Source organism: Pangasianodon hypophthalmus, chromosome 18 (genome assembly GCF_027358585.1).
Source record: "Pangasianodon hypophthalmus isolate fPanHyp1 chromosome 18, fPanHyp1.pri, whole genome shotgun sequence".
NCBI lineage: Eukaryota > Metazoa > Chordata > Actinopteri > Siluriformes > Pangasiidae > Pangasianodon > Pangasianodon hypophthalmus.
The window spans coordinates 4,702,236-4,722,288 of NC_069727.1; the positions used below are offsets into that span (position 1 = coordinate 4,702,236).

Consider the following 20,053-nt stretch of genomic DNA (forward strand, 5'->3'; position numbering starts at 1 on the left):
ATTTTTATAATACACTGCACTGCTGGGATAGGCGAAAAAAGAATTTCATTGTGCTGTAATGTATATGTGACAAATAAAGTCTTCTTCTTCTTATATTGCACTATATATACTATACTACTTTATGCTACTTTATACTACATTTCTGCTATACTATGTAATACTATAGTCATTTTTATTTGATCACATTTTCTGCACATATTCAGTTGACCAAACACGTATAGTTTTTAGACCAGATCACAGTTTTTATTTTAATGATAGAAGTATTTTATACTATACTATGCTATTTGATATGATACTATTTTAAATGACACTATACTATACTACACTACAGTTGTTTTTATTATATATATTCATTTGGCCAAGTGCATCCAGTTTTTATACTATACTATACTATACTATACTATACTATAATTGTTATTATTTTATTAAATTTTTTATATATATTCAGTTGGCCAAGTGCATACAGTTTCTGGGTCAAGCACAGGTTTCATGCTTTATATTGTTCCACTTTGGGTAAAAAATGGATTAAGATGGGAATAGACCGCCAAAGGGTTAAATCCCCTTTCAGGATCAGTGAGTGCCCTGCTTTAACTCACACCTGCCCATTAGCCGGTCATTTCACCAGCTCTCCATCTCCTGATACACACTTGGCTCCTGCAATGTGGCGACAGAACAGAGAGAGAGAGAATTTGATAAACAGAGAATAAAAGACAAGCAGCGAAACAGAGATCGAGCGCGGGAGGGCCGAACCAACCAACAGTGGCAACAATGTCCTCTTTTGCTTTGTGAGGGAGCGAGGAAAACGCCATAACACGGGAGACAGGAGTATCTCATTGCCTCCCTACAGAATGGACTCATAGACGCATGGGAGGCTTGCATTCATCGAGACCTGATTGAAAGTCTGCAGAGACAAAAGAACGAAATGCTATCTCGCTGCCGTATCTCCCACACGAGCACATTGGGCATCTGTAGCGGCGATATGATAAGGCCTTGGCACACTGCTGCTTGAGCAGAAACAGAGCAGAAAATTCCCCTCCCTGCCATTCAAAGCTGCTGAATGGGGCCGTTTGTGGCAAGTCTTGTTCTCTTTGGCTTTAATAGGCATCTCTCATAACCAGTTTGGATTGAGATTGAGGAAAGGTCATGTTCGGTAAAATGGCGCCCCCTATCGCAAACAATAGAAACCACTTCCACTGATGTCTTTTTGTAAGAGGGACTTCAGTGTCTGTTAGGATTTGTGAGCCTGTAGATATTGAGCGGAATCTTTTTTAGCAGCGAGCCACAAAACCAGACGAGCTCACAGAATTTATAGGCCTCGCCAAGCGGGGTTTTTTAATACTCTGTAAAAAGAAAGGCACATCAGCGTTTGATTGATGCCAGACAGCGGCGGTGTGACAGCAACAGTATATTTGACCTAGTCTTTTAGCACAAAGGCATGTAAGGAAGAACCTGATAAGGTGAAGGAGTGAGTAAGTGAGAGATAAAGCGAAGGAGATGGGTGATGCCACTGAGTGTTTCTTTTTTAGGAAGAAGTGAAGGTGACTGCGGTCAGTTACGTAGCTCTGAGTCATTACCACAATAGCCCATATCAAAGGCTTGGATTTTAAAAGTGCCATTAATTTAGCCCTCCTTTGAGGTGAAGGCTCAGATCCTTTGAGGTGCTGGAAGGACTGCTGTTTTCAGGAGATGAGCTTAAATCCGGGTTGAAATAGTGGGAAGAGTAGTTTCCGCTGATAAATATTGCACATTTAGAATGAGCTGTCCTCAAATACAGAAAAAGTTGCACCTGCTGTAATTTTTGTAATGTTTGTGTAGTTATTGTATTAAAATCTTGCTCAAGTAAAAGTGGAATTACACTGCTAGTCAAAATTACTGTAGAATAAGAGGAATAGAACAGTAACTTTGCTTCATCCTGCAGCGGATTTTTTTTTTCTATTACAGCACAACATGCCATGCTTTATTCCTTACTTAATAAATAAAAGTTAAAATGCACAGAAACATGAATGAATTGGAAGAACGTCCAGTGAGAGCTAGTTCTGCGGGTGGAAACGCCTTGTTGATGATAGAGGTCAGAGGAAGGCTACATTAATTCAAATAACCGCTCTTTACAACCGTGGTGAGCAGAAAAGCATCTCAGAATGAACAAAACATCAAACCTTGAGGAGGATGGGCTACAAGAGCAGAAGACCATATCCGATTTCACTCCTGGTAGCCAAAATACAGGAATCTCAGGTTAGAGTGGGCACAGGCTCACTGAAACTGGACGTTGAAGATGAGATAAATACCAGGTGTTGTTTGTCCAGTCTGTCTCGGTTTGGCGATCCTGTGTACACTGTAGCCTCAGATTCCTGTTCTTCACTATGAGTGGCCTGTGTGTGTATATAAACCTTTATATTAAATTGCCAGGAGGACATTACAGTGTGTGTTGCATACAACAAACTTCATAAATCCAATATTTAACCGACAATACTGATCAAACCTTTAATCTACACATTAATCCACATCTTCACACGCTTGTTTTCATGGTGTGTCCTGTACAGTTTTGCCAGGTGCTCAGTTCCACCACGATGCTGTGCCAAGCCCCAGCGCTGCCCGGTGGCCTGAGCAGGCAGAAAGAGGTGGTAGAGAAACCTGACGAGTTTGGCTTCGTCCTCGACAATGTGCAAGCTGTGCTGGCTCTCAAGAACATCAATTTCCTGTATTACCCCAACCCCGTGTTCGAGCCTCTCAGTGCATCTGGAGTGCAGGAGCTTAAGCCTGGATCTCCCATTATTCTGAAGGTATGCTTAATTATATAACATGTATCTATTACCTAAGACTATTATATATTTATTAGATATTTATTTAACATTTTTAATAGGTTTCATTGGTGAAAGATTTTTATTACTTTAATCTCTAAATTTAAATTCGTACTTAACATATCAGAAAACGCATTATTTGAAATGCTGTACTAATACTAGTAATAACTAGGGAAGCAGCAATACCATTGCATACATGCTTTTAGGTACGCATGAATAAATGTGCATTGTATCGGACTAATACCAGTATCGGTATCAGTGCATCCATATTTTTATCCAATAAGTTTTAATACCTAAATGAGTGTGCAAAATGTGTGTTTCAGGGCAGGAACTTCCTCCCCCTTACCCCCGGTGGCAACGGCAAACTGAACTACACTGTTCTGATCGGAGAAAAGCCCTGTGCCTTAACCGTATCTGACACCCAGCTGCTGTGCGAATCACCCAATCTAACAGGACGCCACAAAGTTCTGGTGAGTGAGCACAGTATTATGGGTAATTCATCACATCACATCACAGCCTCTTTCCTCAATAGATTAGCATCCTATTGTATTATGGTTATTGTCTGGCCTTGAAGGCAGGTGTAGAGAGAACAAATAGCTTCTTAGTACGACATATGAGAGCAGAACAGAACCTAATAATGGCTCTGTTTGTGATTTGGAGTGGGAGCGTAAGGCTGACGCCACCTGGCCCGCTGACAGACGAATGGCAGACAGAATCGCAGATCCGTTTACCATCACAAACACACAAACACAGCTGGCATTGTGTGTCCGTCTGGTGCTGCCTCTGTTTGCGCAATATTATGCAGAAAAATGCCAGCTTTCTGGTCAAAAATCTCATTCAAATATCATACTTAGGAATATATCTGAACTGCACTATGGCTCATGTAATATCTGTATAAATATAAAATACCTATAAATATTTGTGTAGGTGTGTTTGTGACAGACTAGTCTCACATTGAAGGTGTGATGCACAGTTTCTTACTGTGTGCACTGTAAATGGTGTTTGTAGGCTCAACAAATCAGGAGAGGACAGAAAGACATATTAATAACATAGGACAAGATGAGACAGGGCAGGATAGGACAGGACACCTCAGAATAGGATATGATAGCGTAGGACTGGACAAAACAGGGCCATTCAGGAGAGGGTAGAATAGGACAAGACAGGACAGGGAAGGACAATAGAAGACTGGCTGACAAGAGATACGTAAATGGAAGTTGCAGGCTAAATATAATAGGACATGACAAGATATTACTTGACTGAACAGGACTGGGTTGGATTAGATAGGACAGCACAGGAGTAGATAGGATAGGATCAGCCAGGACAGGTTAGGCTAGGCTAGGCTAGGATAGGATAGGATAGGATAGGACAGTGCACAGTAGGACAGGATAGAGGAGGACAGTACACAGTAGGATAAGATAGGAAAGGATTGGACAGCATAGGATCGGATAAGACCAGACAGGACAGTACATAACAGGATTGGATAGGATAGGATAGAGGAGGACAGCACACGATAGGATCGGATTGGACATCTGGATAGTATTGGACAGGATAGGGTAGGATAGGGCAGGACTAGACACTACAGGACAGGATAGGATGCTGTAAGATTGAATAGGACAAGACACGGTAAAGCAGGACAGGACAGGACAGAACCAGACAGACAAGCACAGTTGTATATGGCACTTTTGGGTTAAACACATTAGGACAGGACAAGGGTACAGACGTGACTGAACAGAACAGGACAGGACAGGACTGGCCCGGCCGGGACTCGACTGGACAGAACAGGCCCAGACAGGACAGCAGAGGACAGGATGCAATAGGACCGAACAGGGTAAAGCAACCCGGACAGGACAGATTTCGTCTCCAATTGCTATTATCTTATGCAAGATATTAGAAACAATAGTATAAAAGGCACAATAATATAAAATACATGCAATGGACCATTAGCAAAAGAGACACCTGGCCCAGTACACACAATAAATACCATAGAACACACAATCAATTACACAGTACACACAATAAATACCATAAAACACACAATCAATTACACAGTACACACAATAAATACCATAGAACACACAATCAATACCACAGTACACACAGTAAATACCACAGTACACACAATAAATACCATAGAACACACAATCAATTACACAGTACACACAGTAAATACCATAGAACACACAATCAGTTACACAGTACACACAATAAATACCATAGAACACACAATCAATTACACAGTACACACAATAAATACCATAGAACACACAATCAATACCACAGTACACACAGTAAATACCACAATACACACTATAAATACCACAGTACACACTATAAATACCACAGTGCACACAATAAATACCACAGTGCACACTATAAATACCACAGTACACACAACAAATACCACAGCACACATAATAAATACCACGGTGCGCACTATAAATACAACAGTACACATAATAAATACCACAGTGCACACTATAAATACCACGGTGCACACAATAAATACCACAGTACACATAATAAATACCACAGTGCACACAATAAATACCACAGTACACACTATAAATACCACAGTGCACACTATAAATACCACAGTACACACTATAAATACCACAGTGCACACAATAAATACCACAGTACACACTATAAATACCACAGTGCACACAATAAATACCACAGTACACACTATAAATACCACAGTACACACAACAAATACCACAGCACACATAATAAATACCACGGTGCGCACTATAAATACAACAGTACACATAATAAATACCACAGTGCACACTATAAATACCACGGTGCACACAATAAATACCACAGTGCACACTATAAATACCACAGTACACACTATAAATACCACAGTACACACTATAAATACCACAGTACACACAAAAAATACCACAGCACACATAATAAATACCACGGTGCGCACTATAAATACAACAGTACACATAATAAATACCACAGTGCACACTATAAATACCACGGTGCACACAATAAATACCACAGTACACACTATAAATACCACAGTGCACACAATAAATACCACAGTGCACACTATAAATACCACAGTACACATAATAAATACCACAGTGCACACAATAAATACCACAGTACACACTATAAATACCACAGTACACATAATAAATACCACAGTGCACACAATAAATACCACAGTACACACTATAAATACCACAGTGCACACAATAAATACCACAGTACACACAACAAATACCACAGTACACACTATAAATACCACGGTGCGCACTATAAATACCACAGTACACATAATAAATACCACAGTGCACACAATAAATACCACAGTGCACACTATAAATACCACGGTGCACACAATAAATACCACAGTACACACTATAAATACCACAGTGCACACAATAAATACCACAGTGCACACTATAAATACCACAGTACACATAATAAATACCACAGTGCACACAATAAATACCACAGTACACACTATAAATACCACAGTACACATAATAAATACCACAGTGCACACAATAAATACCACAGTACACACTATAAATACCACAGTGCACACTATAAATACCACAGTACACATAATAAATACCACAGTGCACACAATAAATACCACAGTACACACTATAAATACCACAGTGCACACAATAAATACCACAGTGCACACTATAAATACCACGGTGCGCACTATAAATACCACAGTACACACAACAAATACCACAGTGCACACAATAAATACCACAGTACACACTATAAATACCACAGTACACATAATAAATACCACAGTGCACACAATAAATACCACAGTACACACTATAAATACCACAGTGCACACTATAAATACCACAGTACACATAATAAATACCACAGTGCACACAATAAATACCACAGTACACACTATAAATACCACAGTGCACACTATAAATACCACAGTACACACTATAAATACCACGGTGCACACAATAAATACCACAGTGCACACAATAAATACCACAGTGCACACTATAAATACCACAGTACACATAATAAATACCACAGTGCACACAATAAATACCACAGTACACACAATAAATACCACAGTGCACACTATAAATACCACAGTACACACAATAAATACCACAGTGCACATAATAAATACCACAGTACACACAACAAATACCACAGTACACACTATAAATACCACAGTACACACTATAAATACCACGGTGCACACAATAAATACCACAGTACACACTATAAATACCACGGTGCACACAATAAATACCACAGTACACACTATAAATACCACAGTACACATAATAAATACCACAGTACACACAATAAATACCACAGCACACATAATAAAAGCCACAATACACATCAAAAAGCATATATAACGTCATTATCAATGGACAACTACCAATCTAAATTGTTTCAAGCTGAATTCACTAACCAATGATCTGGAAGAGCAGCAGTGATGATAAATATACATATATGCTAAAAATACTGAAATGCATGTTTAATTATACTGTTCAGCTTAGCATTGTTTCACCACATTGACATTTTCTCTCTAGTAATTAACTTTCCTATTTGTTTTGTTTTCTCTTATTACTAAATGATTAGATATTATATACAGCAGATACACAAAGTGATACCACAAACAAATCTATTTTTTTTATTTAAGAGATTTGTAGTAGCAGTTCTAGTGTTAAATGTAAATCAATACAATACAATACAATGCAGTGTTTTTTGTTTTGTGTGTGTGTGTATGTGCATATATATATGTGTGTGTGTGTGTGTGTATTAGGCGCGTGTGGGTGGCATCGAGTTTTCCCCTGGTGTGGTCCACATCACTTCGGACAGCCCCCTCAGCAGCACTGCCATCATCAGCATTGCTGGAGCCGGATGCCTCCTCATCCTCTTCATCATCATCGTACTCATCGCCTACAAGCGCAAGTCCCGCGAAAGCGACCTGACCCTGAAACGCCTGCAGATGCAGATGGACAATCTCGAATCCAGAGTGGCGCTGGAGTGTAAAGAAGGTGGGCAGTAGAGCGCTACACTGTGTGGGCAATTAAGGGAAGGTTAAAGTGGTTCAGTGAGTAATGTGTAAACAGTAAACACGGTGAAGTTTTCATGTTTCAGCTGTAATGCATTTGGAATTCAAATCTGAATAGTAACAGCTAGTGAATCATTCCTTCAACAAATTTCTCAATTGCCTCAGACTTCAAAAGCAAAATTAAACGGTGGCAAAAAAAAACCTAGGTCTAAAGCATTGATATAAAATGGACTACAATTCAAAACACTCATACATAGACATATTCAGGGCCAGGTTACCAAGCAACTCGTAAAATCTAACCTCAAAAATATTTGCAATATGAGTGAAAAAATCATTGTTAGAGACAAATGTAGTTCACAGCGACAAAACATTTAGCATGTTAGGTTTCACATTTCCATCATTATCCCAAGAAACCAATATAGTTAAATCGTATATTTTGAGGTATGTATCAGGGAAAAAATAAACGTATACATTTCTTATATTCTTTACAACTTAATGACCTCTTGTGTCTCCTCGGAGTTGTATTAGTGTAATATCTGGAGGCTGAGAGAGTTGACAAAACTTCTTTTCAAACTACTTTTCTTTCTTCGCTGAGAATCCATGGAGGTACAAACTTTTGCACTCATCTTTATGTTTATCCTGTACAGTACATGATCTTGTTACATTGAACACATTGAGGATTTCGAAGGCCCCTGAGGCGCTATATGACTTAGCATTAATAGCATATCGTTAATCAGAGGAATTATCGACTAACGCACTGTTTTCTGGTGTGTTCAGTAAAGCACAATGTGTTGGCACTTAAGTGTTTCCTTGACTACCAGGGGAAAGGACTGATTATAGAAAAATAAATGCTTTCAGTAAGCTCAAATGGCTTGCTAAAGCAGCAGCTTAAAGAGAACAAAAGCATTGTGCTTGCCTTAACGTTTAAAATATATGGCGTGCTTTGAATTAATTCACCGGTGTGACACAAACACAAAGGTGAAAACAGGACTCACCGTGTTAACAGAGCAGAAGTGCAGTAGCTGCTAATAACAACACATAATTGTGTCATTTCTATTGGTTAATTTAAGTACACTGCTCACTTCTAACAGCTTATTTATGGTTTTTTTTGCCCCTCCAGCATTTGCAGAGCTGCAGACGGATATTAATGAGTTGACCAGTGACCTGGATGGAGCAGGGATCCCGTTTCTGGACTACAGAACCTACACCATGCGTGTTCTCTTCCCTGGCATCGAGGAACATCCTGTTCTTAAAGACCTGGAGGTTAGCCATCTTCTAGAGCACTCATGCTTTACTAGCTGTAAATATTTACTTTTTTTCTTACTTGGAAAACAAGGTTTTAACCAAATGTTGTTAAATCAATGTGTTTAAAGCCAAAAATGTGTAGCGGGATTAGTGATGGCAGGTGTCAAGTGCGTAAAGTCAGCGTCTGCTTTATTAGGGTGACTCCAAAAATTACAGCGGGGTTCAGTAAACACGCAGACAGCAACAAACTACAAAAATCCATAATGATAAGACTGATGATAAAATGACTGAATGATAAAAAGAGGCAAGGAAAAAAACAGGAAATACTACACACAGTACTAGAAAATAAGATACTAGGCAATCACAGCTTAGAATTAACGACACGAAAAAACAATAAGAATTCACAAAGAAACATCAGACACGCTAATCAAGCACTAAACACAGAACAGGTGAACACAGTAGGGTAACAACCAGTTGCTGAGAGGGGGAATTTGTAGAAAAACATTACCCTTGCAGGTGACAACAGTCTCGCTAGGTAGAAATTAGTTAGCTAGCTAGATAGCTAGCTTGCTAGTATAGCATAAATCATATAGATAAGTTGTTTAATTAGATATTAAAACAAAAAGCTTAATTAAGCTTAATTAAGCAATATTGCACAGGTGCAGTTATACTGAATATCGGCACAGCTGTGATTTTGCGTTGTTAATTCAGTATAACCGTGCGATTGCTAGTGCGATATTGTTCTATAAACAAGAAATTAATATAGAGTAACTAACACTTATTATAACACAATATGGCCAAACATTCTGTTTATTTTTAGCGGAAATAGATCCCGAAGAAGCCGCACTCACCTTATAGCACGTCAGCTAGCTGGCTAGCTAGCTCACATTGATTTGTACACTCCCATTAAAGATGAAATCGGCTTCCCTTCTTCCTGTTCATCTTCATCTGACAAGCTTTCATATTTAAAGTCAAAAGTTATATTCCTGAAATCTATCAGTTGCAATGTCCGCTGATGATGTCAGATGAAGATGATGTCGCTAGCTCTACTCTAGTAACAGTTTTGAACTAGGAAGTGGACTTTTATGTAGCGAACACAGACGAGCGGAGTGATACACACAGTGAAATATCCCAGTGCAGTTATAGGAAATATAAGCACTCTTGGAACGCCGTTCAACCAATCAGATTAGTGGACGAGAGCTAACTGTTGTATAAACTCAGTTTTATCATTTTAACCTTAGCAGTGTACTGTTTTGTCAACGATTTTAGCTAGTTAACAATAGTTAGCATATCTGTTTTTAAATATGCACTCAACAGATCTTGTCAAATGTTGGTGTTTCTGTTTAATAATAGAAAGAGATGTAAGTTATATGACCAAGGGGATGGAAAAGACGGCAGGTTTTATAAGGGGGATGATTTGTGTGTGTGCGTGTGCTTTTAATCAGGACACATCCCTCGTCAAACCGAGTCCTATTCCTTCACTCTAAGCACAATTATTCTGTATGAATCTTCTAAATTTTTTATCTGTCTCCTGCTAATCAGCTATCCAGATCTACCTGCCTCAGAGCGGAATTCACTTCTCAGAGCTCCAATTAGCCGTCCCAGCACAGATAATGAGTTAATGCATACTGACACCTCGTAATGATGGACAGAATATTTCACATTGATGGACAGAATATTTAAATAGTCTTCCTCTTTCTCTCTCTCCCTCTCTCTCTCTCACTTTCTTTTTCAAAGACATAATGAGCTGTGCTGAGATTCACAATTACTCACTTGTTAATCGCAGTAATGATGTGACACGACTGTTTTGTGAGCACAGGGAGGGAAATGAAAAGCCTAACAGAGGGATGTCTACGGGACGCCGCAGGTTGTTTATACTCAGTTATGACATTGATGGACATTGCTAATCGAATCTCTGCAGACAGGACGACTCTTCCTAAAAGTCAAGGCTTAGATCCCTATGGCTGACGAGCTCAGCTTTTAATAAGCAACATTAATTAAGCTTTAATTGGAGATAAACATGCCCTCTCTGGTGGAGTTTATAGTGAAACCTGATCTAATGAAAGTTGCAGACAGATTACCTCTGGATGATGACAAGTTTCTAATGGTTATTGATGCTACAAATGGCATTCATTAGCATACGACTGCATCATTAATTATCTATCATTCGTTTTCGGGATCAGATACTAGCTAGATTTAGTTTAGTTTAGTTTAGTTTAGTTTAGTTTAGTTTAGTTTAGTTTAGTTTAGTTTAGTTTAGTTTAGTTTAGTTTAGTTTAGTCTAGTTTAGTTTAGTTTAGTTTAGTTTAGTTTTCACCAGAGAACATTTTTAAAGTATGTCTTTGTGGAGACATATTTAATGTTTTCCCAAGGTCATTTTTTTTTTTAAATTAACATCAGTAAAAAATAAACGTTTTTATGTATATATGTTACTAGCTTTCCACTCTAAAAGTAATACCAATATTAATTACCAAATAATTATCTTAAATAAAGGCAAATTTATTGTACTTTTTAATAGCAGATAACTATTATGAAAATATGTTTATGTTTAAACATATTTATAGGCATTATTACATATTTCAAGTTTGAAATTGTCTCGTTCTACTGGCTATCGATCAATCTATCATTCTATCATTTTTCTTTCTTGAAAAAGAGAAATAAATAAGCAAAATTATCTGCTGAAACTGAATATTTTTTAAAGATATTTTAAACTTCAAATGAGTAATAAATAAATAAATAGTAAAATAAAATAGGTGGCAAAAATATGAATAGGTTTAATAAACTCTTTATTACTCCTCAAATAATGAAAAATATTAGATAAATTTGCCTAAATTACACATTTTTTCTAAACATAAACCTTGCCAAATTAGGATGGGAACATTTGTATATAAAAAAACTAAAACTAAGTTAACAATTAATCTTGAGGAAAAGTTGAAAAGGATAATGTAATATTCCAATCATAGTTCATTCAATTCAGATTTCTTTTTAGAAGATGAAAATAAAATCTCTGGAACCAAATGTATTTTCATAAAATGAGCTATATTTCTCTTTAGAAATACAACAAAATAATCTCCCGCATATCTATTTTTTACACATATATCATACATTTATTACATATTATACGTTGCTTTGTAGGTGCCCGGCTACAGGCAGGAGCAGGTGGAAAAGGGTCTGAAGCTTTTCGGTCAGCTGATCAACAACAAGGTGTTCCTGCTGACCTTCATCCGCACGCTGGAGTCTCAGCGAGGCTTCTCCATGAGAGACCGCGGCAACGTGGCCTCACTCATCATGACCGTGCTGCAGAGCAAGCTGGAGTACGCTACTGACGTCCTGAAACACCTGCTGTCCGACCTCATCGACAAGAACCTGGAGAGCAAGAACCACCCCAAACTGCTGCTGCGCAGGTACGAGAGAGAACATACATGCACGCGCGTATACAGTGCATATGCATGCGTTTACATCCTCAGCTGCAAGACGTCCAAACTAACGCGAAGTAGCGTAACTTTACATTTACGTTCTCTCTGGACTTAAACCACAGCGCTGATGAATTCTTGTTTCTGATTGGTCAGAAGGTGTTGATTCATTTTCTGTAACAGCAGCACCAGAATTAGCGCTTCTGCAAATCACAGGTTTGTATTAATGCGCTCATTTTAAGCAACCACTTCATTTCGTTACTATAGCAACCACTTACACAGAGACTTGTATGACGAAGGAAGGAGTCTCCAGTGTCAGCCCTTAGTAGCAGTCAGAGATAAAGCTGTTTCTTCGGGACAGGAGACGTTGTGCATTGCGGTTTCTCTGTAACATGACAAGCTGCATTTTTTTGAGGGAAAGTATACAGCTGTTTACAGCAGCTGTAACATAAGCGATAACACGAACTAACTTGTTTGAGACGTGCCACAACATCAACATCAAACGTTACTATAAACGGATAAAAAGTACAATGTCACTCTTTAATAAATTAAAAATGGTTAGCATTGGCCAATTGCTGTTGTATAAGAGGAAGTTATAGGAGAATAATCAACTAGGAGCTGTTTGCTCATCACCCTGTTGATTAATTTCCTATCACAGAATGCCCAAAAGTGTTTTATTCCTTACTTATTCCTGATCTTGATTGCTTTGCCTTGAAAATTTGCCACTTTGCAACATTAAACACTCCACTGCACCAATCCTACTTCTACTACTATTATTATTATTATTATTATTATTATTATTAACATTTTAACATATATTATAGATATTATTACTTATTTCAAGTTTAAAATGGTCTTATTCTGTTGCCAAATAATTTAGCTTCCTTCAAAAAATTAGTAAAATAAGCAACATTATCGGCTGAAACTCTGAATAAGATAAACTTGAGTAAAAAAAAAAAAGTAGAAGGAAAAGAATTTTTAAAACATTTAATGATCTTATCATTATTTTATAATAATCTCAAAATGAGAAATTAGATAAATGTATCTGTGTCTTTTGGTTTTTTTTTAAAGCTAACACTTGATTTACGAAATTGCAGGATGTGAACAATTTAACCAGTTTAAAGCTGACATTTCTACAAGCATTGCCAGATTGTGTCTCACACATTTGGACAATTTTATTGCCTTTGAGATTGAAAACAAATCACCTGGCGCTGATCGATTTAATACCATCTGGCTGCAGTTTGAGGTTTTAAACTTTACCAATCTGGCAACCTGGATTCCTGAAATCCTGATTCATCCACGCCAACATGGCATCCAAATCTCAACTATGGATTCAGTTGTAATTCATATAACAGCGTGATTTTAAGGGAGGTGGCGGGTTTACAAGGAGGACGTTATTATTATTTTTAATCCCTGAAGGATGGCGTCTTCCCTCATCCTCCCTTTAAAACAAGCATGGGTATGAAAGCGACAACCCAAGCAGACTATTATAAAATATAAAACCAGACAAATGAACAGTGTGCAGCTGAATTAGTTAGAAATGGAGCAAAAACACTTTGCAGTTTAGTATCACTGTAAAGCTTATTGTATTTATTAAGCCTCATTCAGCTTGTCTTTGTTTTATATGGTCTTAAATGTGAGCAAGTCACAAAGAGCTGCTTTATGGCCAGTATCTATGTGCATTATGTGTGTGTTATGATTAAGGATGTGGAATGTGTGTCGTAGTATTGAAGCTGCTTTTGGGTTGAATGTGTCGTCTAAATTGACCTATTTTAACTATTTAATGCACATTTGTATATTTCGTTTGATTAGCTATCTTGAAAAAAATGTCTAAATGTCTTTTCTAATGTCTAAAAGCATATAGGCCTGCTTATATTTAAAAAAAAAAAAAAAAAAAGAACTAATTTGTCTTGAAGCCTTTCAGCACTGCAGAGGATATGTACCATAGACTTATTATAAACAGTATAAACACAGTCGCCTCCATTAATTTCAACAGAATTCACTCAGCAGGACCAACTCTGCTCAAAGCCATGTCGTTAAATTCCCATGAAAGCCATCAATCATGATGCATGCCTTAAGCTCCACCAGCAAATGAGAGCATTCACTGAGCTATAGATGCAGTTCATCCGGGATATGCGAAGTTGTAAACACATCCACATTCACTTCCGCCATTTTCCGGTGCTCAAGTTTTTTTTTTTTTTTTTTTATTTGCTGGCCCCGTGATATTTACGCCGGCATCATGCGACACGTTTATATTACGGGAAATCATAATACGAGTCTGAGTGACTCCAGATGCTACATAAAAAACATAAAGAGGGGTGATGATGCCAGGAGAAAAGAGAGGAGGACAGAAAACATGAATACTTACAAAAGTGAAAAACATAAAACAACACTGACGCACATAAGCAAAGACATTTCCACGTCCCATATACCTCCTGAACAGCAGAGAGAGATAAGCATCACGTGTAGTCAGCTCCAGAATTATTGGCATCCTTCAAGAAAATGGAGAATAAATGTAATAATAATAATAATAATAATAATCTTTCATACATCTAAAATGCAGCTCAAAATGCATTCAAAGGCTTGAAGAAAAAAACAGAGAAATAAAATTTAAAAAAATAAAGAAGAAAGAAGAAAATAATAACAGTGAGAGAGATAAGCGTCACATAAAGTGAGGTCCAAAATTACTGGGAAAAAATAAATAAATAAATAAATAAATAACTTTAAAAAATAAAATAATAATAATAAACTTTATTTACATGTTTAATACATTTAAAATGCAGTTCAGAATGTTGATGAAATAAAGTAAAAAATAAAACACTTAAACATCCAAAAAAAAATAAACAAAAATAAGTAGTCACAGAAAATAATAACAATAATAATAATGTAATTTAATACATTAAATTATATAATAAAAATATTAGATTAATGTTCCAGTTAAAGTAAGTTAAAGTAAGTTAAAGTATGTCAGATAAAAGATATAAAAAAGTGGAAAAATGTGCTTTTAATAATTCTATAAAATAAGCATTACACAAAAAAAAACAATGCAGATTTTCCGTTTATATAATAAGAGAAACTACCTTTAAAAAAATTGTGCTTGCACTTAATAACGTAGTTTGCAAAAATTTTGGAACTAGATAGATAGATAGATAGATAGATAGATTTACCAGGAAGAGGATGCATATGCATAGTTTTTCATGCAGGGTGCCAATAATTCTGGACATGACTCTGAGAAGCATTTTTAGAAACTTTGGAATTGTGGAATGACCTTCAGTGGATCAGATCACGAGACACGTTTTCTGAATAATTGCGTTTCTTGGCAATGAAATCCAAGCTGCCTGCCTCTGAGACATGTCATACTCTGACACATTCATCATTAAAATATAATTATGATTAATTAGCCCTGGATCCAAATTATGGAAGCAGAAAAAAAAAGCAGTGGGATAGACGGAATTCTGGGAATGTCATATCTCCATGCGATCAGCAGGAAGAACAAGAAGACAATATTTGAAAGAAAGGACTGACGTGTATTCTGACTTTATACCACAGCAATGTTGAATGCTCGATTCTGATTGGTCAAAAGGTGCTGTTACTATAATAACGACTCATTCACAGGCTCTACATTATCTAAACCTGATAATAAAAGTTGTTATTTAATGAAGAACAATGTGTCATCACTGATATGGTGAAATGTTCTGTGAGGAGATGTTTATTTACGTAACATTTACGGAAGGAGTCTCCAGTGTCAGCGCTTTGTAACAGTCACTGACTCCTTTCTCAGACGTTCCACAGCATTTAACGTAGCTATAAATGGATAAAAAGTGTGACATGTTGGCAAATTGCTGTAGTATAAGAAGAATAAAACACTTCAGGATTGAACTAATCAGCTTCGAGTCAGGCCACGTCATACCACCTCGTCACTGATTCATTTCCTACAGCCGCACACGCCTAAGTGTTCTACTCCTTACAGGAAGTGTATAGCCCAAGATATAGCATTTTTAAATCCATCAACAAAAAAAAAACAGCGAATTATAGATACAGTAAAAGTTTCTAGCTTTAAACAGACATGCAGAAGAAGGTAACTGTGTCATGTTTTATTCCATTTCAACTGTAGCTGAAGTAATTTTGCATTTAAATAAACAGGAAATAAAAAACGTTCCACACTTCAGCCTCGAGGTATAAAAGAACGATTTTTCCAACTAAACGTTCATTCAAATTGCTCAAACGAGTAATCATTTTTATTGACGCCCAGTAAGAAGGTGTCCGTGTGTCCACTCCTACACTCGCTGCCTAACTCTCTTTCGATCCAATCGTGTAAGATATCGAGCGCAGGATTTGTATTTCATCCCTGAAATGAAAGTGCTCCAGTGATTTTAGGTCTAATGGAAAGCTCAGAGCGGCGACTATCACAAGAAGGTCTAGTAAAGACACTTTCAGACTGTGTGAGCTGAAGTTTCTTCCACAGCGTGTGGCCTCGGGAACCTCGGGAACCTCGGGAACCTCGGGGGCCTCAGGGGCCTCGGGGGCCTCGGGCCCCGTGTGAGAGGCACAGGGCAAAATCAGTACATTCAGTGTGATGGGTTTTATGGAGAGTTCTTACTGCCTGAATGTAGCGGGAAAATGATCACAGGTTTAAAATGAAGTTAATGTTCACGCTCAGAATCCACGAAGAAACTTCACAACACTGATTACACTGATCTATCTATCTATCTATCTATCTATCTATCTATCTATCTATCTATCTATCTATGTCTCTCTCTCACTCTCTGTCTCTCAGTCTCTCTCCCTCTCTCGATCTCTCTCTTTCTGTCTCTCACTCTCTTACTTTCTGTCCCTCTTTCTTTCTGTATCTCTTACACTCTGTGTCTCTCTTTCTTTCTCTGTTTTCCCTCTCACAGTCTCTCTCTCTATCCATCTATCTCACACTCTATCATTCTCCCTTTCTCTCTTTCTTTCGATCTATCTTTCTCATTCTGTCTCTCTTTCTCTCTGTCTCTCTCATTCTTGCTTTCTTTCTGTTTTGTCTCTATCACACTCTGTCTCTTTGTCTCTCTTTCTTTCTCTTTTTTCTCTCTCTCTATCTGTCAATCTCCCTCTCTATCAGTTTATCTTTCTTTCTTTCTTTCTTTCTTTTTGTTTTTGTCTCTCTCTTTTGCTTTTTTCTGTTTTCCTTCTCTCAGTCTCTCTCTATTGATCTATTTCCCTATCTATCAGTCTCCTTTTCTCTTTCTCTCTTTCTTTCTATCTTTCTCATTTTGTCTCTTTTTTCTCCCTTTCTCTTTCACTCTCTCTCTCTATCAGTCTCTCTTTCTCTTTTTCTCACTCTTCTATCTCGCTGTTAGTCTATCTCTCAGTCTCTCTCCGTCTGTCTCTTTCTGTGTCTATGTGTCTCTCTCTCTCTCAGTTTCAGTCTCTCTATCTTTATATCTCTCTATCTTGCTCTGTCACTTCCTCTCTGTCAGTCTCTCTCCCTGTCTCTCCCTCTGTCTCTCTTTCTCTCAGTCTCTGTCAGTCTCTCTCGCTGTCTCTCTCTTTCTTTCTCTCTTTTTCTCTCTATCACTTTCTCTCTTTTTTGTTTGTCTTTCTCTCCCTCTCTCTGTCAGTCTGTATCTGTGTGTCTGTCTGTCTATCTCTTCTCATTCTTGTGTCTCTTTGTTAGTCTCTCTCTGTGTCTCTCTCTCAGTCTCATTCTCTCTTTCTCTCTGTCTCAAGCTTTTTTTCTCTTTCTCTCCATCTCTGTCTTTCTCAGTCTTACAGTCTTTATCCATCTCTTGTCATATCTCTCCCCCTTCTCTCTCTTTCTCTTTTTCAGTCTCTCTCTCTCTCCTTCTCTCTCTCTCTCTCTCCCCGCAACCATTCCAAATTTTCCTTGATTACAAAATGGGTGTTTAAAATCCAGTGAAGCAGGACAGCTTTGGCAGGAAAGCTCTTCTCCTCTTCCTGCCTTCCAAGAAAGCACACATGATGGCTGCTCCCCATCTGTCCGGCCCTAAACCTGGGTTCAGACACACGCGTGCAGGCAAAAGCGAACTAACAAGCGGCTTCTCCAGCCATCTGTCGCATCGCTGCGCCATCCAGCATCGTCCTCCTCACTCCTCTCATCGCACACGTTCAAAAATAGCCTCTCGTCTCTCATGGCCTCGTTTCTCAGGCAATATAAACGACTCCATAAAAAAATGCAGAGGTCTTCTTTTAGGTCAGGTTTGTGTGTGAGAGTGATCATTCTCGATTCAATTAAATGCTTATGATGAAGGCATCCACATGCTGGAGGTCATCGTGGTGGCATATGTCTCTGCATCGGAAATGTTTCACTGGAGTCATTTCTGCATTCTTATGTCTTTCATATTCACGCTGCTCGCAGGCAGATAGAAACTCTGCGGTTACAGGAAAGTGACTGTATTATTTTTCAGGAAAAAAATTATATACAGATATGTCCACACAGTATATATATCTATATCTATATATCTATATATATATATATATATATATATATATATATATATATATATATATATATATATATATACATACAACACTTATGAAAATCATATTAGTAATGAACTATGGACACATTCAGAACATGTTATAATGCATTCATAAGGTATTTATGAACAATATTGGTATCATTATTTACGAGGATATATTACAGACACATTACACAATGCCTTTACAGTGTATTATACAGTTATACTGCATTATACAGCATTATATAGTGCAGCTGTAAATCACTGTAACACAAGCCCTGTACTAACTTTATAGCAATTCTTATAATACATATAGATAGCTTATTATATCATGTTGTTATACCTGTTAATAATCGATTCTACACTCATACTTTTGCTGCAATGCATTAAAAATAAACATTATTGTTCTATTTCTTAGACAGTGTTTTAAAACACATGGTAACACTTAGTAAATCGTGTATTAATAATGCATTATAAGGTGTTCTATACCATTTTTGTTCTCTTCTTTTGTTCCTCTTTAAGCACAGCATCTTGCCAATCTTGCATCTTTTTATCCATTTATAGTTACATTTAATGTTGTGAAACGTCAGTAAAACAATGATCTCTTACGTTATAGCAGCTGTGGTCAGTCAAAACCTAAAAAAAAACTCCTGAAGATGTTCCAAAGCACTGACACTGGAGACTCCTTCCATAAATGTTAAATAAACATCTCTTTACAGAAAACGTATCTGTAACCATATCAATGATTACACATTTGTCCGTGTTAAATAACAGCAGGTTTTATTATTCTGTTAGTTATTAGACTTAGATTATGTGAAGTCCCTCTGAACGAGTTGTTACTATAGAAACGATAACGTATTAAAAGTAGTGCGTTAATACAAACCTGTAATTTGAATCACAGCTGACTTCTGTTATAGAATTTTTTTTTAAAAATCAACACCTTCTGACCAATCAGGTTTACGAATTCCACAGCGCTGAGGTAAAAGAAGAAATGAATCGTTGTAATATGACCTAACATTTGGGGTTCAGTGATAGATGTTCTGGGAACCTCGGGGACCTTGATGCTCTTACATTATTGACAGCACACAC

The 20,053-nt window shown here is 37.4% G+C and overlaps 1 protein-coding gene across 4 annotated transcripts in view; it reads left to right on the forward strand.

The window, feature by feature from the left end:
- plxna4 (plexin A4) overlaps window positions 1–20,053 on the forward strand; it is a 314,198-nt gene that overhangs the window by 256,210 nt on the left and 37,935 nt on the right. For all 4 annotated transcript variants that reach the window (XM_034313188.2, XM_053241745.1, XM_053241744.1 and 1 more), the window contains exons 18-22: window positions 2,541–2,780; window positions 3,122–3,268; window positions 7,591–7,825; window positions 8,963–9,105; window positions 12,223–12,491. In XM_034313188.2, coding sequence (XP_034169079.2) covers window positions 2,541–2,780; window positions 3,122–3,268; window positions 7,591–7,825; window positions 8,963–9,105; window positions 12,223–12,491 — 1,034 coding nt within the window. The remainder of the gene's footprint in view (window positions 1–2,540; window positions 2,781–3,121; window positions 3,269–7,590; window positions 7,826–8,962; window positions 9,106–12,222; window positions 12,492–20,053) is intronic.